This window comes from Varroa destructor, unplaced genomic scaffold (genome assembly GCF_002443255.2).
Source record: "Varroa destructor unplaced genomic scaffold, Vdes_3.0 BEIS01000004.1, whole genome shotgun sequence".
Taxonomy (NCBI): Eukaryota; Metazoa; Arthropoda; class Arachnida; order Mesostigmata; family Varroidae; genus Varroa; species Varroa destructor.
Window position 1 is genome coordinate 24,503,635 of NW_019211457.1, and position 22,827 is coordinate 24,526,461.

General features: G+C 39.6%; 1 protein-coding gene across 5 annotated transcripts in view; it reads right to left on the reverse strand.

Annotated features, from left to right (window-relative positions):
* The window catches only part of LOC111249355 (tRNA (guanine(6)-N(2))-methyltransferase THUMP3-like), a 39,263-nt gene that overhangs the window by 3,620 nt on the left and 12,816 nt on the right, over window positions 1-22,827 (reverse strand). For 4 of the 5 annotated variants that reach the window (XM_022803127.2, XM_022803126.2, XM_022803124.2 and 1 more), the window contains 3 exons: window positions 8,542-8,674; window positions 4,645-4,727; window positions 2,593-2,730 (listed from right to left, as the gene is read on the reverse strand). In XM_022803127.2, coding sequence (XP_022658862.1) covers window positions 2,593-2,730; window positions 4,645-4,727; window positions 8,542-8,674 — 354 coding nt within the window. The remainder of the gene's footprint in view (window positions 1-2,592; window positions 2,731-4,644; window positions 4,728-8,541; window positions 8,675-22,827) is intronic. The other variant, XM_086988336.1, reaches the window with a different exon arrangement.

Sequence of the window (22,827 nt, forward strand, 5' to 3'; positions counted from 1 at the left end):
CGTTGCCAGCAGCTATCGCCGACGTTGGCTTAGGTTAAAGTATACGAAAGCAGAATGTTTACATGCCTTCCTACATGATCTCGAATCAATGGAAGTGACTGATTTTTGTATTGCTTTGAAAACGTTCTTTTCCACTTATATTGACTTGCTGGCGTCAGTTATGCTTGCCATTTTTCGTCACAAAATTTTCCCAGCAAAACCGTTATTCGTGATGTTCGCCTATAGAACTCTCGTTTCGCAAGATCAGCCGAAGAAAAACTAAGTCCCTATACGACAATTTTAGTTCGCGGCGTGCAGTGAATGGAAAAACAATTACTCAGCTCTTTATGCTCAGGCGAAGATAACAGGAGTGGATAAACAGGGTAATGTTCTCCTTTTCTCGCCATTTTCGTTGCATTTCTAAAGGCAAATTTGACACGGCAGGTGATATTGCTACACTTAGCTCCATTTGACTAAATACAACTTCGAGTGACAAAGTTAACATCGGTAATTACAAATAAAGAGACAAGCGACTTAGCTATCGTTTGAAACGATCTCGACCGGCTATTGCAGTTACGTAATTGCAAATTCGAATACAAAAAGAATCATGAACGTGATTCAAGTTCGCTGAGTCCATTTGCATCCATCATGCAAAAAGGATATGGGTCTCAGGTTCACTTTGTGATTACGAAAGTTCCAGAAGTTGCCGAAGGAACACAATGATGTATGCTTGCAGGATCAGACAACAAAAACATCTGTGTTGACGCAGCCATTTGACCGACTTTAGATGTACGCGAGTCTGTCGTGAAGCCGCTAACAGGTGCCTCGCGTCCAACGCTTTTTATCGAAGACAGTTAGCTAAAAGTATGTAGGTATCATTTACTTTAAAAGGAAGATTTACTGAATAATGATATCGGAGAACAAATGCATATTGCAGTTTCGGCCAAAGCGCTTGGGACAGTTCTGTAATGAATTAGGCATATAAAACAGAGTACAATTTAAAATTTTTTTGATTTCTCTTTAATTCCCTTGACTAGATTACTGGCTGCTATAAACAGTTAGTAAAATATTCTCTCACAACGCCTTAGCATATTAATTACGTGTTTGTGTTCACCTTACTTAACGTTTTGAGACGTACAAATAACAAAGCTCAAGTTAGAGAACTCTAATTCATATTTTTTTTTTTTTTTACTTTTATGCCATTATTTGTTCAGATAGCTGCTGGCGAAATTATTCTTCAATTAACAATCATTGTTTACTATTATTTGTAAATGCAAGTACACCGTTTATTCGACCTATGCGGCTCAGTACATGATTTACACTAGACAAGTTGTATGTTATATTGAAAAGCCGTTTCCTCATAGTATTGTGACATTTACAAAAACGAAACAAGCGAAAAAGTTGCCGAAAAATCCGGCGAGCTTCTGTGAAAGGGAAGCTCTTCCACCCACCCATAAAAGTCCGACAGTAGAGTTCGATTTTCAGAACAAAGCTCGGTAAATGGAACGAAACTTAAAGGTAGTTGTGTGAAACGCGGATGTATGATCAAGAAATTGAAAGTGAGCACTTGAGGAGTTAAGGACTATGCGTCCGGCCATTCTCAATGCCTCTGCTTGAAGACTGAAAGGCGAGGTTAACGGAACAATTCGAAAACAACAAAAAGCGAATCTGAGAAGCCACCGACATAAATGATTGACAATTGTCCCAGCCACTGTTACTAGCTGCAGCCGTGCTGTATATTGAACGCAAATAACAACAGCACCCATTTTATTCGCAAAGGAGCCTTCGTTCCTAATAATCTGAAGCAAATTACAAAAATAATGTGACAATACGCAAGCAAGCGGGCTGTAGTGGTGATATTGAGTACAACGTCTCGCTACGTAATTTTCTGATAGGTAAATACATTTCACAGAGATGGATAATTTGCATGGCTAGGATGTATCAACCTGGCGTTTTTTTGTAAGTGATGAAATATTTTAGAACTCGTACCACCCAATGTCTCTAGAACGGTAGAAATTATTTTCAAATATATTTTGAGTAGATCGTGCAGTGATATTCACGCTGACCAAAGATAAGGCCATAAAAGCAAATGATATTATGAAGTATTGAAAAAAATCACTAAGTATCGGTTGAGGGATTGGCCTCGAAACCGTATTAATGCAAGTCCTGAGCCCTACTCACATCGTCGTCGCAACAGTCTCTTTTCATTTATTTTCAATGCCTTTTCATGCCATACGTCGGAGCAGCACTTTTTGACAGATTAGAAAAATTACGACGTAACCAAAACAGATTTTGGAATGAAAAAAATTGCACTCCGTGTAAACAATGTATTGTAAGATTTGTTATTGTATGGAAGACATCGTTGTGACATTTTACTCAAAGTACCTTCTAATATATTATCAGCATATTACACATTATATCATAGAAGATCCAAAAAAGATTCGCGGTTATGTTGTCTTTTGTATTTGAGTGCTATGGCTTAGAACGCTTAAAAAACAAACTTCCCGCACAAGATCAATTGGTATGCTACCCTTGTCCTATAAAAAGGCTATCTTTCTCCAATTCATTTTACATGGTCAGACCTACTGTTACCATTTCGGATAATTACGTTACCTTCCAGCGAAAGGCATCATTAATAGCTGCTCCAACTTTAGCGGCTGTTTGCATCGAAGTGAATTTGTGATTCGGTCCTGTACGGTTACACGTGACACGAAAGCGCGGAAGACCCTCGAGGTCGCATCCGGAAGCTCCCTAATGTCAAACAAGCTAGAATAGTAATTATTTATTTAAGTGACAGAACTCGGCAGAACAGTGAAATGCATAAATATCAAACAGACGCTTAACCGCATCTGTAAATGAAACGTAAAGCTGACGTGGTAATATTAGCTAATGGCGCCTGATCCTTTATGCATCAAAGTTAGGTAACTACACTCTTATGTCGCTCTACACTCTTACCATCTATTACATTAGACCTCTAATAATGTTTTTTCCAGATGGTGGTTTTCTTTAACAGAGATAAGGGTCTTAGATAAGCGCATATTAACTGCGTCAATAAAACATGGAAACGTTGTGGAGTTACCAAGTTATCAGGAACGACGAATCCAGTCACGCTCTTAAATTATGCATGAAAGTACGACGTACAAGCATTACTGCTAAATTATTATCTGGCTTTATTTATGGGGTCCAACAACACAGTTACGTTAAAACTGTCCACCGTTAGTGGACAAACTAGATAAATACATCCTCTTTAGTTTTTTGCGACTATGAGCTGATTGAGTGTCATTGGAGGATAATGAGAATTACGAATGGAATGGATTAGTCGGTAGCATGGTCTGTAAACTGCATAGGCATAATATAGGTACGAACTCAATCCGTGCTAAGCGCCAAAGCAATTTTTCAAGAAAAAATGTTTGCTGGTTTTTCATGTTACTTGGTACGATAATGCTAATGATCGTAATATCGTGCAGAGGGTGTCGGCTCTCATGCACGACACAACGCTTGCGTTCCAGTATCGAGAGCCGTAATGATTATTATAAACCACACGTCTATGGCGTAAGCAGTCTTCTGGATAACTTCTGTGATAATGCCGCAGCGTTCAGATCGTGATTCAATATACAAGGAGCAAAAGCCGATAGTGATCCGTGGATTAAAAGTTTTTAAAGAATAATAATTTCAAAAGCAGAGTGTCGTTTAGAGCTGGAAATCAACGCTAAATGATAAGTGTCTGTTTTTCTACACTACCGAGATGGTGACTACAACTCAGGACCTACAATGGAAGTACCAGTTGCTGTGATGTCGAAATTCGTCTATCGCAAAAGTGTGCCCTAAGCGTTTTCTTTTTTACTAAAAATATAATAGTTTCGTAAATCCTGTCTAGAATGTGAAACATGTTTAATAAATTACCGTTATCTATTTAGGTATGGAGTGGAGTAACGATTAGTTGCTATTGCTTTATTGTGCAACCACCGTCAGAGGGTTTCGTGTTTTTGTGCTTTCCGGCGGTGCACTTGAATACTAATCACGGCTATTTTGTTTTTATTTAGTTCGTGGAAATTGAGTTCTTAACTTTTCTTTATCTTCAATGTTTTCGTTATAACTTTAATACATGTACTTTCAGGAGTTTCGTAACGAATTCACAAAAAGTGCGCTTTCTACGCTGTATTCCGCTCAAAATGTTCGTTGATCAGAGCAGGTAAATTTTCCATTTTAGGTCTGAAGATGTAGCTACTTTTCAGTGATTTTCAACCTGCTAAATTCTGTTTTTAGTGTGCACCGGTATTGTATTTGTACTAAGAACCTCTTTCGCCTAGTGTTTTCAATGAATTGCGATAAAATCCACCAGTGCCTTCATTTTCGAAACCGAATGACATTTTTGCCTTCAATTTAATATTTCCTGGTGGCATTCAGAGTGTAGCTAGCCAAACATCTGGGCATATATAGTTACTAAATTTCTCATGCTCCTGCATGCGAATAATAGATTACCAAGTTCCTTCGACCTGCTAAATCGCTCTGAATGAACCAGAGCGTTTTACATTGAAAAAAATTTAGTAGCATGTAAAACTAAAAGCGTAGAGAGAATTTACTTTTTTATTTATGTATATGTCTGTTTTGGTAAACATGCGATTATGAAATGATGTGTGTAGGGTCATTGCAGACAAAACATACTTGCCCTGGAGGCTGACCTTCGAACGCAAATATGCGATCTAAATTTTGCTCAGGGGCGCGTACCCTCCTCCATACTTCGATATCTATAAAATATGAAAATCAACAATGGAAATGACCGTTAACTGTCATTGACTGTAAGGTAGTTCACTCAAACAAATACGAACAGTGTAAACGCTATCCTAACTCTTCTACTCACATACAAGGGCCGTATAAGGGATGATTAATAACATTAGCATGTTCCTTTACCGTAGCCGTGTCAATGGATAAATATTTACTAATCATTACAGCGTAGATGCGTTTTAGCTTTACGCGAAGAATATGATATAGTTCTTCACGAAGCTTCTTGTGCTCGCTTAATATGGTGCTGCGCAACCTAGGTAGGGTCTAAGTAAAGACATATTTAAGCGATAAACTTGTAACTTAACATAGACTCACTAGTGTACGTGTTTATTTAGTATTGACGAAATTAATGGCTTTCCTAACGACGGCAGTTATAATAAAGGTACCAGCCTCTTTTATAAATGTCACAGGTTCCATAGCTAGCTATGCTGCTGTAGCGGATTCGACAATTTGGAGTATATCCAGGCAGCCTTTGATAATTCTACTAAGGCGAATCAACTTGGGGTTTGCATTGATGAAAAATAGTTTACCGCATAAATCCATCGTCAATTCCACTCTTGTCCCATTCTTATTATATCTAGACAGAACTATCAGTCGTTTCAGGACGGACCTATTAAAACTTCGATTTATCACCCACCTACAATCCAAAAAAGATATTTATCACATACGTATACATATATATAATTTGCTTTTCTGACTCTTGAGAGAGGGATGACACGGGCTTTTGCCTCCACAGTCTTTTACCAAGTAGATTGTACTTGTATTTTTGACATAGTTTAATGGATATATATATATATATAATTTTTTGATCAGTATTTATCTGACAACAGACATTTCCCGATCAGTGTAGGGCACAATGGGTGTCCATAGTGCATTTGAATTATTTTGTAAGCATTTACATCATAAATGCTACAGATGTTTCACCATGGTTGAGGGTAAGAGTTTAGCTCGTAGCCCAAATAAGTCAGAGTTCATACTTGGTCGAAGTTAGCTTCGGAATTGTACATGTGTGATGATGCAGTAATAACATGGTTGCTATTCAGTTTACGGGCAATCGCTAGTCTGGGTTCGCACTTCCTAGCGCCTTGAGTATTGGACGCTAAATCCAAACACTGATGTTTATCGTAAAAGCAACATCAACAGGCTACCTAGAGGACATCGAAGTATGCCTTTAGCATGATAAAGAACAAAATAGAAATGATTTTTAAATATAAGGGCACAAGCTGTGTTTCGCTAGGAATTCCCTTCTAAAAATGCAGAATCAGATTGCTGCAAGGTTATACTCTCAACTGTGGAAGATTCTATGGTAGAAGACACGCCGTAGCTATGCTATGACTTCGATTCAGCGGAGCAGTTCTATAACCCTTGGAGTATTACCGATGAGTAGAATCAACCTTTCGCAATCGTTGCTTTTTTCGACGCATTGGGTGGCCGAAAAAGTGCTTACAGTTCTTTCCAGCTATATTTCAGCTAATATCGGAATCTTAGAAGCCGTATCGTGTCGGCCTTGCTGCCGCTCGAAAGCTCAGAGTTAACCGTACCAGATGTACTAAAACGTTTGGAAGACCTTTATTCAGCCTTTAGATAAGAGTCGTAAATATGTAAAAAAAAAACCTTAAAAAATTCGCTATATTCTATAATTTCACTCCAGTTAAAGCATAAATGCGACACAAACCCATAAAAAGTGGGCTGTTTATGGTTAAGGTGCGTTGTCGGTAGGAACGGCCCCAAGATGGTTCTACTGTGAGTTTTCGTTCTTGAAATTTTAATGTGAAAGATGCTCCTGACAGTGGTTACCGACTACGAGTTAAAGAAATCAAGTTGAACTAGAGCGATACGTGAGTAGCCATGACATCGCCAAGGAACTTGACATCTACCGCCAAACAATTTTAAACCAAATGACTAAAGGTAGCTATATAAAGCACGATATTTGGCTGTAACGCGAACTAGTGCAAAACAGTTTACCCGATTGCTCTTCTACCTGCAAAGTTCTACAGAAACGCAAATAGATCAATCCTTTTCAAAGCGGCGGATGACGGGATGACGATAATAATGTGCGAGAAAGGCCATCGCGAGATAAAGCGAGAACATGCTCCAAAACAATCTGGGCCGAAGCATGGACTGATCTCCAACTAGGTTGCGATGTGTGTTTGGTATGACTGGTAGCACTACAAGTTTTTACCGGCTGTGCAGAAAAAATGGTTCGATCCTCAACTGCCAACAACTAGCTAGATTACAACGAACCACTGAAAAATCGACCGGAATTGGTAAACAGAAGGGGACTCCTCTTTTATTATGACAATACCGGACGACATACATCTTTGGCTACATCGAAAATCAAGAGAACTTGGATTCCGAAATTTTAATCCACTCGCCATATAGGCTATTCACACTTTCATCGATTTAGGTCTTTTCAGAACCTTAATGGGTTTTCATACCAGTTTAGCTAATTATTGAAACATTATTTGACACTTACTTATCTGTTTATTAGTACAATCAATTCATCGACAACGTTAGATTTAATAATGTGAAGATCATTTCTTTATTTAGGAACGAAGGCAAGTGTTGAAAGTGCTAGCTAGTCTCTGACCCAGTCGCCTGAAATAATGTGTAATAGTTTAAAGTAATAAAGCACAAATTTAAGTTCCTCTAGTCGAGACAATTCGGTTAACGAAACTTGTGTTGGCACTACATTGGCAAAGGGCCACTGAAAAGCTAGAGAATAGTCAGCTCCGTATTGGCTTGTTTGTAGGTGTTATAGAAGAATCTTCCTTAAAGGGTTGTACAGTCTGGACACTACACTGATAACATTCGATTCGTTCAAATCCTATTTTTCCGGAAGGAAGCAGGCACTCTAAATTTGAATTCAGTCTACATAGGTGAAAACTAGGAATAGAACAACTTAAGTATCGGTGAACGGTCCTGCATATTCATCGGTTTTGTATAGGAGATCTTATTCCGTTGACAATATGGGCCGACATCGTTGATAAAAAAAAATAGCATACGCATACATTAGACACCAATATTATTTCGTCTCGAAGTCGTTAAGTTCGTCACAAAATCTTCTTTTTTTATATATAAAGGACTAGTGAAACCCTTTCCCAACCTTATATTCTTAACAGCGATAAGACGGATCTACTATCGTTGCATATCAGAGTTATGGTAAAAGGAATAGCATGGAATGGAGTTATGGTAATAGGAATAGTATGGTATGGGAAAAGGAATAGCTTTCAGAAGATATATCGTATACCACCCAGAATGAGAGTTTCCCGTGGGTGGCGAACAGCGTTTCACAGGACCCGTGGGAAGAAGACGAATGCATTTTAGTTTTCCCTAGCTTATTTATAAGACGTTAAATAGTATATGACTGCAATATCAATCTCATTTGAGCTTACCGCGCCCCCTACCGATCAAACCATCGCACAACCGTTACTAACGAGTTTACTTTCGTATGTTCTTACCCATTACAAATTGGAGAAGTTGAGTCAGATGTTCTCGCTATACGAAATCCATACGTCCGTTTCAGTGAAGCAGTCTTTAACAAAACTAGGTACGTGGTAATTAGGATGTCAATATAGAATATTCATGTATAAAAATCTATTTATAATCGGCTTGCTGTGATACCCATACATATATGGTTTTACAAATACGAATAAGTAGCTTACATGAAAGGCTTTTAGCGAACGTGACATGGTGTTTACTCTAATTTTCAAGATGGTTCTACCCATGTTATCACTATAGTTCTTTTAGAAAAGTCTGTATTGCGATAGAACTTACTTTTTTTCCAAGGCAGATTAGCCACCAAACCGTAGAGGTAGTTGAGGTCACGCTCCTCGTCCTCGACGAATTTCGCATGATGCACGCGATGCATGACCACAAACAGATTGTCGACCGATTGTAGCTTCCAGATCTGGCGGCGAGCGCGGATAATATATAAAGATACATTGGACAAAAAGTCATATAAGCACATCTGCAATCGGCAGAATCCTAACCGGAGCCTTTATGCATAGCTATTAAAATGCTACTAAAAAAATCACTAACATTTTCGTCTGTCTCCTTGTCTAAAACGCTAATTGAAAAAAATGCTTTGAGCAGAGTCCCTCTTCCATTCTTCGGGCTGGGACAAGCTTGAAAAGGTAAAAGAAAAGTCTTATTTGCCCTTTGCTATGATAACATAGTCTCTTTGTGAAAACAACTTTTGTGGAGGAGACCGTCGACCGTCATCACAAGAAACATACACGGTTTATTTAATTGATGGCATCGTAGTACGTAAATATAAAAAAAAAAAAACAACAATAAGTGAAAATTCATATAAATATGACACAAGTTGTAGAGTACAATTCATAACGTTAATACAGGAGCTTCTTTCGGCGCATTGTTAAATCATTATTATAATTGATTGTCATAATGCTACCCTAAACAAATAATTGCTAATAATTTTTAGTAAATTCCATTTAAGCCCACGCCCTACTATTAACATAAAGCTAACAGACAATTTCGACGATTTAAATATTTCAATTTTGCTGCGGAAAATCTTCCAGAAATCTCAGAGTCAATCTTTCTTGCTTGCTTTTGATTATAGAAAAGTCCTACAGGGACTGCTCTAGTCAAGCGTCTGAAATAATACACCTATAGAAATTTTGTCTGTAACAACAGACCGAAAAAATCGCAAGTTGTACATATATATTTGTACGAAATTTGGCAAATGTTTCACTACGGAAACTTTGTTAGGAAATATATTCTCTTTTGCGTCACGCTCTTAGAACGTAAAGTCTTCTATATACCGTCGTGGCGGTCGCAAAGCTCGAGTTTAAAACGCGCGAGATAATGGAAACGTTAATTATGCAATGGAGCAGAACATTAATTATCTGGCGAACCCGCGCTAAGTATATCGCTGCGGGGTCGGACTGCGTATAGCTTCGAGGTCGTTCAATCTGCATCGTGTTCTTGAGTCCGAAGCCTCGCCACGATTGCGTTTATTCATTTAGAGCGTGCAACCACCCCCTTAATAAATGTACTAAGACAGTAAACCAGCCAGGAAAGCATGTTAGCTAAAGCGATCAAGGTTATCGACCAGTTCTTCTAATCATTAGTAGCCATCCAATAGGGCTACGACCATAGCTATTTTTGATGGAACGAGTCATACACTTCGTTAACGTCTTTCACTGTCGAAGAGTAGTACCCTTCTTGTTATCCCTGTCTTCTTCCAGACGGAGCTGTTTCGGCGTGCATTAATTAATTTCCGCCGAAGATAAACAGCGAAGTAAATTTTTTTGCTTCGAAGGATTCGCTTCGCCATGCCGGCTACTTTAGACGTCTATATGTAACTTAATCAATCACACAATTAGGAAAATCGATATTTTTAGTACTTAGGAACCAGCTAATTCGTATTTTATTCAGTTATAGAGCATATCGACGTTCTATTTAAAATGCTTTTCATTGTATGCGATACTTACACAGTCCGCTTTATGCATCTTCTTAAAGTACATAAAAATCAAAAGATATTCATCTATAAGCTTAATATTGGATAGTACTGACCGTTTAAGAGCCAAAATTAACGCAAATATGTTTCTGTAATTTGAAAATATACTTTTTTTGAAAATTTAAAAGTTACTAAACTAAATATGCGCTACTTGGATCATTGGCCTTACGCCTTTTTTGCGATAATCCTATCACCGTAGAGCAAGTTCTTTAAATTTCTATCAAATACGGATGCACGTGCTCGGGCGTTGTCATGCTGGAAACCATATTTTTTTTCTGTTAACTAGCTTCGTTCCATTTTTTAATGGTTTGTTCTAATCGCGTTGGTTAGAATTGACAATAGAGGCTTGTTTCCAAGTTTGTCCAAAACACCTAACTCAAGACACGCTTCTAATCTTAGCAAAGATACAACACCATTTTTTTGGCAATATCCTGCGGTTTGCCACATATTGTAAATCTTTTAGCTTTTTTTTTTTGCCTACTACATTCGTAAGTGATCCACCAACTTGATCACCCCCTGAACAACCGATTCTGAAACGGCTCTATTTCATAGCGCTTCTATAGAGTTTTGCGTATCAAAAGAATTTGCATCGGTTCGTGTAACTCCTAAATATCGAGTATTTTGTGTAGCTAGTTTCGTTTTTTAATGATTTGAAACCCCTTGATGGTGGAGGTTTTGTTCCTTGCGATATCGTGACTACTCACATAACAGTTTTGCTCAACTTTCGCCATAATTTCTCACCTTTTTTTGGAATTACAAAGTTGTAGGAACGGCAGCTCATAACAGAACCGTCTTTAAACCCTTTCTTCGGATAACGCGTCTTGACCATAAATATCCCAATTTTTTCACGGGTCTGAGCAGCATTTGTATTTTTATCGTAATAAAATTGTAAAATACAGGTTTTTTTTCCGCAGAAATTTCACTCGTCTTTCAAGCGTTCAGACTTGCCATAATTTTAGCCATAACTACAGACATGCCAAAAATTTTAGTACGTTTATTGTTGCTAAATTTCAACTTTCAAGCGACACCAACGCCGATCCGCGATCTGAGATATATGATTTTAAAGCCACTTAGTTATAAAAAGCTTAATACTTTCTCGAGACCCCGTATTTTCCTACTTCTAGATATATGTCTTTCCCCATTATAACCGTAGTTTTAACCCGTCTCGGGTATACAAGTATGCTCCGTGCTCGTAGTGATAGATGCATGTGAGCTACCGCGGATAGAAGAGGCATATTTTTGTCTAGGTAAAGTCAAAGAGGAAGATATTTTTAATAAAAAATGCAAACTGCAAAATGCTTATGATCTACACCGTATAATTGACGGCGGACTGTACGAAAGGCGCTGGGGAGAAAGCTTGATACAGATCCCGTACTTCTGCGCGGTCACACGCATTAGGTATTGTACATGTCATGCACATACACATGATGTATACATCTACGACAGTAAGGACCGCTGCACGTCCAGCTGGTTCTGGATGCTCGTACGATCTAGTGCTCTTTGGTTAAAGCATTTCTATTGAACGTTTACGTTAAATATTTAAAAGCGCCAGTGTATATGGACACCGTTATACCGACATTTATGTCAACTTGCTGCACAATGTACTGTCGATATAATAAAACTATATTCAGTGTTCCCGCTTGTATCGTAGTCAGTATGTCGGCAACGTTCTTTCTTGTTTTTATTTGGTCTCATATCAAACGCAGTATAGGTACTGAAACAAGTTAATCGAAGTCTTTCCTGTTTTACGAAAAATCCGCCCCAACATGCGTATTGTTTACGGTATAAGCCAATACCTGTATTTAAACGTTTCTTCCACGTATAAAAATGTGTTGCTACAAGTATATGGCTTTTGAAATATTACATCTGACCTTCGACGATCGACCGTTAGTAATAATTGGCCGTTGAGTGTTCTCTATGTGCTGGGCCTGTCACCTCAAGTTATATTCGCGTTTTCACTGTAGGGTGAAACGTTACGAAAAAAAGCAACTAACTTCTCGACATGCTTCAATACAAGCTTCCCATCTCAAGCTCAATACTTGCGAGTGACAAGCAGCTACAGGGACGTGCATACTGGTGTATGTGTATGTATGTATGTACCTTTTTAGAGATATGGTGATTGAACTGTCCTAAACAAGTGGCCTTATAACAAAAAGAAGGTTGTACTATTGACACGAAGTGAAAGACGTTCTGTATTTTAGAATTGGTATACTCTATACAGATAGTCCAGTGGTTTCAGATGATTCATAAGGCTCGTTTTCAAGTTAACGACTGTACGTGAAACGGTTTTCACGTTTGCTTATTATTCAGTATTCAGACAGATGTCCTAACCAGAGGTGCCTCACTCTGTCCTTTTCTTCCCAAGTATCTGCGATCTTCGAAAGTAAAGCGTTTCAATAACAGACCAATATCCTATTGCCGATAACTCGAAACATATCTCATAATGACAACAATAATAAATGTTATAGTTAGATTCGCTGTTCTTGATGAAAATTTGCCTCTCTTATAACGTGTCTTATTCTCCCACAAACTTACTTTGACCAGTAGCTTTTATACGAGATCGTGTAACACCAGAAACACTTCGAGTGTAAGTCTAAGGCTACATCACTACTACCATGCTATAAATTCTTCTCAGCCTATGGGTCTGCTGTTACACGTACTTTATGTAAAACAATAAAATATCTGCAGCGGGTAACCCTATCATTTACTGACATTCCGGCCGATGTCTTCAGCTCTCACCTTCAATTCAGACCCGTCATTCGATGCTAAGTCATCAATGTACCTACTTCTCTGTCTGTCCATTCAAAGCATCTCCTATTTGTTGCTTTTCCATATTTTATAAAAATCCTAAAACCTACAATTTTGGTGTAACCTGTAATTTTAGTACGGCCTTTCTATAGCGGATGTCTTCACTAAAAGTGAGTTTCCTGCATTCCCCCTTGCGTTGTTTTTTTCTACTGGCAACATCCACGCAATCGGTCCTTCATAAGTCCCAGCATTATTATCGTGGATCTATCAACTTATTTGTTCACCTACTGAACTTAAAGGTACGTAAGCTAAGCTAAATTCGAAACCGGGCGTGAACACACTTTATTTTATGCTGAAAAGGGCCGCTCCCCTGAAACAGACTGTATCATATTCGAAGCTGGGTGTAAACAAACTTTGGATTCCGTCAGCTGCTTCAACTAGTGTCTAGCTAGAAGAGCACCGGAGACGAAGTTCGAAACATTCAGATTTATTCTGCTATCCATTTTGTGGTACCCCGAAAAGCAATTAATAGTACTCTTAATTTATAAGGATAGGCTTTGTGCATGTACATTAGAGCGTAGTTTAAAGTAGTGTTTGTATGCTAGTTCAAACCACTGATGGGTATTGCAGTTCCTCAATCTACAGGAACACACAAGACCGAATAGGGAAACGGCCTATTCGTTTCCATAGGTATTGTTAAAATACTGCTAAGTATGAATGGACCAATGAAAGATATCTTTGTGGACGAAAAGGGCACTGTAACCTGCTGTCCTATAGAATGAATGCGTTCCTGTACTTAGCCAGTTTAACTCCTTCGTGCGTTTAGTACAAAACTGGTCTCGAGAGTTGGATGTCGGTTACCCGGTGTATATATGGTTTATTTAATGGCGCTATAATAAGATCTTGTTTCAAACGCTTTTTTTAGGTACGAATATGTAATAATAAATACAATAATAATAGTGAGAATAATATCAGATTGATTTAGAAATGAGCTCGTTCGTTCTCTCATAGGCAGTGAAAGTGGAGAAGAGGACGCTGCCAGGTATGTAGTCCTTCTGCTAGATTATTTGATTGCTCAGAAAACGGTTTTGAGCGGAAAAATAATACTCAGTTCAGGCAGAGAAGGAACGTTGCTAGGTTTTAAACTAAACACAAGAATAACGGTGGTTAGGTTCGTAAGCGATACTATCAAAAACTAGTCGAATTTTAGCTTAATCAGATGTCTTAAGGTACGCCATTATTCTTACTTTGCCTGCATCTGGACCGAATGCATGTGATACAACACAGAAGTGGTCGCTTTTGTATTTTGTATTACTGATCCTGTTGGTGGTAATGCTGATTACACAGGCACCTCCGTTGCCACTGCACATTTACCCCCTTCAATGGAGATAGATCCTTTCTCCACCGCAGCAGCACGTTTACTCTGCATAGGAGGTGGATCGTCCGTTCCATAAAAGTTCTGACGCAAATCAGAGAACCGAGCGGCAGCGGGCTAGGCTATAGAAAGCGGTGACAATTAAACACTGCAGGACCCCATGTGCCTGAGAACTATAGAAAAAAAAAAAGCCCCGTACAAGCCCTGTAGTAGCAGGCCAATCGAGAACACGCTCTGAAAAACGTGTACTAGTTAGGCAGCCACCAACAGCTCTGTTTGGGAAACGCGAAGAGTGGTGAAGAAGAAAAAGGCCAAGGTCATGTACACGTTCTTGTACATGTTTATGATTGCTGGACTTCATGAGGAGGCAAGAAAAAGAGGGGAACACTCTATACCAAAGCCAATGGAGCTCTAAACAATATCAAATAGTCAGCCTTCTACAAACGTGTGTTTGTGTGCAAGCGGCAATTTGTAGTTGTTGACATGAGCAAATGACGCGAAGGATAGAAACGATATTAGAACAACAGAAAAAAACTATCGGCAACTCTTTAAGTGAATTTATAGTTTATTTTCGATTCGCCGCTCTTCCGTTTGGGATGACTTCAAATTAACTTGATTTGGATATCATTGCCACTTTAATAGGGTAGCAAGCGACGGTTACCTTATAGATCACTGTACAACGTATGCATACCTCGGCGTCCTTTCTTGAGGTGTTCAAATTATAACCCTACATATTCCAGCATTCGATACATACGAAAAAAGCAACCACATCGTGACACGTGTCTGATATATCAAAGATTCATTATCATTTTACCAATAGCTCTGTTCTTTTGCATTGTAGATTCCTAGAGGCTTCATTATGCTAAAAAGAGAGGGGCACAAATCGTTTTGCAAGTTCGTCAAATGTATTCCCCTCACTTAACGCATGTATTTATCTATGGTTCGCATTTAATAACTTACTTGATAGCCCCTTTACGCCTGCCACTGTGCTAATATTGTATGCATTCAGATGCACCACCCAGATCTTCTATGAAGAGTCAGAGCATATCTTCTTTTATCGCCATATAATCAGCGAAAGTCTTCCATGCCTAAACATTGCTGTTACATGCTTATGTCGTTGTTGTTATGTGTGTCGATCTGTGGGAGATGCGCGGTGAGTCAGGCTAAACCGGTAGTCATCTAGGACATCATCGTCAACAGCTCAATCAATACTCTAGTTAATCGAAATATAAATATTCATCTAAACCGTAGTCTTCCACCTGATTAGAATACGTACTACGTTTTCCAAGGACTGACTTTTAAGAATTAGTTCCAGGCCATTCATTCATCGCCTAGCTTACTGAAATATAAATACATATACGAAATAATGACGATTCTGAGCCCTACTTAATTCTTACGCCTCGAAACAAAATGACCTAAAATCTTACCATTATAGTAAGAGACTAATAGATAAATATCGCAAATCTTGTCAGCAAAATACTTTCTATACGTTCTATATAATACTACTATATAATACGTTCTATATATGGTCAACTATGACATACCTCTCAATAGACACAGTCAGCTATCTCAGGTGCACTCGAGAGTAGTTGTTTTTTCCTAACGCATTCGCTGTGAATGCACCTAATGTTTTTAAAGCAGTACTTATTTATTTTTTTTTCTTTCGATAAACAGCTAAAGCCGACGCAAATGTTATAGGTCGAAAGCAAATCTAAATGCAGATCCCTCCCATTGTTAGGACTCGCCTACGTGCTTCTCACCTATTTTTTCCGGCAGTTCACATAAAATGCTCCGCGTATTGCTTTCGGCAATCAGCGACCTTAGGAAGAGTTGGGAGATCACAGAAAAAATCAAACAATAGAGAACGGTAACGAATACCATAGAAAAGGATGTCATAGGGTAGGTAGACAGCAATGGCAGAAATCGAGCGAGCCCTGCTCTAGCCATTTTGCAGTTCTGTCCGACTTTATAAAAGCTCTTAGCTGAGCCCACCGTCAAGTGCGTCTTGTCTCTCCCCTTGAGACCTTGAGCGAAATTAGAGACAAAGAAACGAAAGAGAGAGAGCGCACAACTCAGGGATTGTCGCAGCCCCTCTCTGATCCTAAAAGTACCGTGTCATTTTAACTGCATTTACGTATCGTAGGATCTAATGCTCGGCCTTGACTCTACCTACACGCCCCGATCTTGTGATGACAAAAAATAGCACAAAGCCCGCTGCCGTCACATTTCCTGACTGAGAAAAGTAACGGGAAAAGATAGAGAGTGGCGTCCAGTCGAATACGGAGAGCAAAGATCACTGTCTACCGATAGCTAACTCGGGCTATAGGGTATCCTGAGAGCAAATACGTGGGGAGGCATTGTAGAGTGATACGGAACAGTCTAGACAGCTATTGCCAGTCTAACCAATTTCTCGTTGTAGTGAAATCCTGTGACCTATATACAGAGACTTTGGGGTCTGTCAAGCTTGCTTACGTTGCACTTGCGGCGGAGGCTGATGCCGACGCCGATACTGCTGCCGTCTGATTGCTCCGCACCTCGACGCCACTAAACCGCGCGTTTTGGCAACTTAAGTGCTTTTTTATTCACTGGCTGTCGGCCTGACACCTAACGCCAGCTATATACGTGGAATCCTTTATCTGAAAAAGCCCCATCACCCAGTTTGCACGCGGTATGTTAATTAGCAATCGATAGCGGACGCTAACAATCTTCTTGCGACGCGCCAAGGGCGTCCCTAGCACGTTGGCGCGTTGCGACAACATTATTAGGGTAGGCTATCGGCTCTAATTGTCGATTGCTGAATTAGTTCTGACAGATGACGAAACAATATAAGAACGTCAAGAGCTAAAGAACTGCCTGATCCTGTACAGGGTACGGTTAGCAAAAACACGTCCGTATATATGCGGACGTACATGAGCTAAGTGCTTGTAATTTATAGATTGTCTTATTAGAATCGTCTTGAGGCGTAGGTTACTTTGAGGTTAGATATTTACTGGTTCGTAAAACGTAGGATACTAGCGAACAAGCAGTAAAGTTTAGAGTAATAAGGGATAACTGTAAAATTATTTTATAAGGGTGTTTTATTACGTTTTATGAAGCTTCACGACCGTTGCTTTCTTAGTAAGGATACGTAAACCATATTTTAGTTTTTTTATATTATTTTTCCTAAAGTCAAAGTGAGAGAAATGGCGAGATTTGTTTACTTCATCTACGAAAGCATCGTATATCAAGTTTTTCAAGCGGCATTTTATTTTCCTATTGCCTGTTCGTGTTAATCGAGAGCTTCTCTATGGGGCGTACTGCGGCGAGACGATATTTTTGGTGTTGCTGAAATACTCTAAAAAAGTAGCAATAGTCCTAATAGAGAGTCTCAAGTTTTTAGACAGAAGAAGAGCTTTTCCCCACGCGAAACCAATTCAAAAAACCTAATAGGAGATTTGTCGATCTTCTGCAGAATTACTTGAAATCGTAGTTGAAATTAGTTTATATGTAAAGCAAAGGACTGGAATACATACGAATAAAACTCGCCCACTTTCGACATGTAGAAGTTTAGGCTTGTTGCTATTTTTATTATTCTTCCCTTGTACACGTCCTGAATTATATACACATACAAGCTGGCGCCCAGCACTGTTCTGCTGCTTTTACGATAATAGGCCAACGTAACTTTGAACCTGCTCATCTCAATTTGAATTCTATGCTTAAACTCATTTCAGTTGTTCCAATGTTTGAAATAAAGAAACTGCCGTTAATTACCGCTTCAGGCCACTGGCACCTTCAATCACAACAAAACAATAATGTCCACGCCTGGTTTCGAACCTAGGCCACCTCGCATGCCCCTAAGTTCTCGACGTGAAGACGTCACTACTACGCTGTTACAGCAACTTTTTCTCTTGGATGAAGATCGTTTTACCAGTCTATTACCCCCAATATCCCGTTCCAGTTGTCCTTGCTGTTTCATTGTAGTTTTCTGGTCACATGTGCTCACTAAAGTGGTCGCATTATTCAATATCTACCGCTATTTTCCTTCGCTATTCGATTACTCCGCCTTCCCTGTTCGACTATATTGTCCATTGAAATTATTATTGCAGGACCATTATTCTGAGCGTTCACTTGTTCAGATCTTCCACTAGTAATTTCTGTTGCCCTGAAGCAAGTTATCCATTCGTTGAAATGAGACCGATGCGGTTATTATATTAAAGCCAAATCAATTACAACCTTCTAAATGCATAGCAAATACCATGGTCAAGCAGCCAAGCGATGAATAGCTATATATACAGTTTTAAAAAATACTCGCTTGACTCGAGAGTAGAAAATGCGAAATGTTGGATTTTATGCCAAATCATATTTACTCTTCTGTTGTGTAGGCCTGGACGAGCTAGGCAATTTTCACATTAGGAACGATGTATCGCATATTCTCAGCCGTTTTGCCAAAACTCCTTAAGAAGGTCATACGCTCCCCAGTTTATAGTAGAGCGTTATGGGAAACTTTATTATACTGCTTGGCATAAAACCGATTGTTTTCGAACTTGTCGTATAACTGTCGCATTGTACATGCTAAAGTGTCGACGGTGTCCTTGTTGGCTTTTCACACTCCTATCCACTACCTTCGATCTGTCACAACCTGCACAATCAGCAATATTCTGCGACATAATAGATAACATATGTTATATCCTAAACAATGCTAATATTTTTCCAAGAGCATCATTTTGAGAGAGAAGCTGGCACGAAGACTGAACATAAACCTCGTACCCGCACATTGGTACTAAGCATTGATTCATTTACCGCATACGTATCTTTGATTCAAAATAGAAAAAAGCGTAACCAGTAAGCCTTATATTTTCGGCCGTATATTTCGCAGCTAGTCGAATGAACCCGCTTTGATTATTCCATGATTAACCTTCCACGATTGTGATGTTGGGCCTGGAGTGCAGAACGACGATCACAGGGGTCATATCTCGCAAGAAGGTGTTATCAAAACGACTCGAGCAAGTGGCCTTTTCCAATTAGTCGGCAGTGTCGCCAATCGCATCAGATAGCACGGCTGCAATAACGAAATCCTTCTCTCATACGTTTAAATCGTTTTTCTTTACGCCCGTCGTGATCATTGGTACGTGAATGGGCCCGCGTGTTGTTAGGATGCCTAAGTCCATCCGGTATTGCAGCTTGAGAGTTGTATGGGCCGTTCCCATTGACGCAGTCTCGAGGACATGTGTAGAGGCGACGTGTAAGAGCCCGATGTCAGTAGTGATGACAGTACAACAAGGTCAACCCAACAGGACTTAAGGGCGAAAATCTTGTGGTTTTCCTTTTTTTTTTTCTTTCTGCCGAGTCTTTACTGATGAGCGGCAGGAAACAGTTTACGGCAATCATAACACTGCGATGCTAGTCTTTCATCAGTAGAGTGTTTGCAGCAAGCACATTCTGACTCGCGACCTCCGGTGCGAGTTCATGTGCTTTTGCAACTACCCGCGCTGTCGTATAAAGTCTTGGACCGCTGGGGGCACTTAACTGCACTTTCCTGGCCACTCGATAAGATTTAATAGAAAACGACCTGTCTTTTTACACTGAGTCGAGCCTGAACCAGGCAGTAGAGTGTGAGCCTGACAGGACTAAACCGGAGGGATACTGTAGGCTGTACGTTACTATTGGTGCCGGCCCTGCAAAGAACGTCATTGCCGCTGTACCGCTTAATTCGCCCATACTCGTCCCAACTGCAATATGCCTTTCGTATAGCCTATAGGTTGTTTCTGATTTGGAGCTGATCTTCCAGTATTAGAGGAAGCATCAGTGTTCATTCATTACTGCTCAAGAAATGTTTCGTTATTGCGACCCTAAACCTTTTGCTTGTAAAAGCTTGAATTTGGTGTGAAATTAGTGCAGCGCACCAAGAAATGATGCAGGTCATTTGTGCATAGCGTGGGTAAAAAAGCCGTAGAATAATCCATATATTTTGTAGTTTCTTCAGTTCCCAACCTATCGTTAGTAAGATTATGAGTCTCTTTTATAAAAGACTCATAAAAAGTGTATGGTGTTTCTAATGTTTTATACGAACGAATGGAATAAGTAAGAGATATTCATTTAGGCCAACTGTTGGATAATACAAAGGTTTGAAGCTAGTAAGACTAGCTAGCGGTCGTAACTATCGCTTATAACAACGATATAAATTAAATATCTTAACTTACGAAACAATTTCTCACTGAAACGACAAGACTTTAGTCTGCTATTTCAGTGCATCGCATTGTAATTTATTTTTCTTTGTTTTCGTGAACAATCTCGTCGTCCATCATCTGTAGCAGAAAGCAACACGGCTCAGTACTTAGGTCCACAGAAGCACCGAGGTCTTTGACAGTGACAACCTATCTATTTCGTCGAATTAACTAGCCCGACACGTTTGCCACTCCTTGACAGGTATTTGCATCCTTTTCTGTGGAAGCATAGCGTTTGCATCATAAACTTTTCTTCACTTTAAGGCGAACGAATACGTGCTTTGCCAGGTAGCGAAAGGGGCAACACTAGAGGAAGCACTACAACCATCAGGCGTAAATCTGCCTCTGCAGAATCTATTGCCCAGCCGGTACTGTGTCTTCTAACAGAGTCTTATTATTGCGACTTACACTGCACTCAGGTACTTTCAGAACTGAACGGCGTTCGCAGAGCCACAAGGAAGCCGCGATGTACTTTGGGCTTGCATGGCGCATCGTGAACGCCTACTGATCTGGTTTTGCTAGTTTATCTCGCCGGACTTCAGACTTCGACAGGCAAACGATTTCGCAGTTGGTCGGTCAAGAAACCAGAAGTTTACACACAGCCCATAAGACAATGTACTAATTATTTCTAGGTAATTACAACAGAGGGAGCTTCTCGTACCTTATTCTGATCATTGAAAACTAAATATTTCGAATTTTATGCCCAGTGCTGACATGAGGCATCCTAATAGACGGCTCTTACTGCTAATGGTAACATTTATAGAGTTTTACCTAAAGTGAAACGAATGATTTTCGAGAAAGTGCATAGTTGATTCGTTGATTTGCGACGTTTGAAGGATTCCAGGTTAGTTGTATTTAGACATATGGCAAAATACGTTTTGCACATGATTCCCTATAAAAACCAATGATTTGCATATCTCGTATCCATATCCTCCATACTTGTATGTGTCCCACATTTACAGGAGGAAATTACCTGGTGTTATAGAACGCACACGCTCGAATTAAGCAATAGCCCTAAACCACAGCCTGATCCATTTTGAGCAGCGGTTGCATAATTAGATTAAAGTTAAGTTCAAAAGCTGCTCCTGATATACGCACGTCACAATAATGACAGCGGTTCGACAAAGTCCTGATAAATCCATTAACTCTAGCCTTCACAGCGCGGCTAGCTAATGTACAGCATGAGGAACTTTTGAGCGGATGAGTGCGAACGTGTTACGTTAATACATGATTGAAAATTCTCGCAGTACTTCGTAGACCATTATTTTCGATTGAAACATGAATTAGAGATATGTTCAGCTCCTGCGATTGGATACAAATGCTCACGGTAATAAATAAATAGACTGGGATCAAGTAGAAGCACACACGTACTCTTGGAGCAACGCGAAAATCACGAATTATTTTCGACCCATCTGCGATGGGTTTGTCCTCACAGAGAGCAGCTGATACAGCTTCTCTTTCAGTGTGTAAAGATTGTGCATCTTCAATGGATATGGACATGCATGACCACAACAGAATTTGTACGTTCACTCGGATTTCTTTCAGTTTTTTTCTAAAGCATATTTATATCTAGAGTGCACTTCGATTGTATTTAATGTTTTCGTTGGCGGTTTTGTAAAGAAAAAGACTGCTTTTAGGTATATTAGAACAAAACCTATGAAAGATGGTAGCAGTTGCCACACCGTTACACATACGTTCATTATCTGCATTATATACCAAGGAGTATTAAAGGAAGTTTTTTTTTCCATTCCTTTTTGTTTCCATATTGTCTAGCTCACAAAGGTAAATGTCAGAAATGCGTTCGCTTGTGAAGCACTACGAATATGAATCGTAAATAGCGGAGTGTCTAAACTAGGCTTTTGTTCCACGCTTTAAAGGGTTGAAGAACGCGGGATCTGAGACAACAAAAAAGGTCCGTTTGCTAGGAACATACGTCTTCATAAGACAAGCCAGTCAAGAACATTTCAGCACTCCAGCAGTCACAGCGATCGGCCCTGACTAGAAGAGGGTGATCGCTATTTTGCCATTCAAGCGTCAAGATGGGTGGCATAGATGAACTGTGCGGTTGCTCTTTGGGCCTTAGAGAGACTTTTTACCTCTCCAGAAGCGCAGCAGAAAATTATATGTCAGTAGCATATAGATGTAGAACCCCTACATGACAAACTACCTTGAAAAATCTGAGCGAAAACTTACCATTACCAACGGAAATCACGTACCTTCTGCCAAACGTAATGACCGAAAGGAAGTTTTGGCTA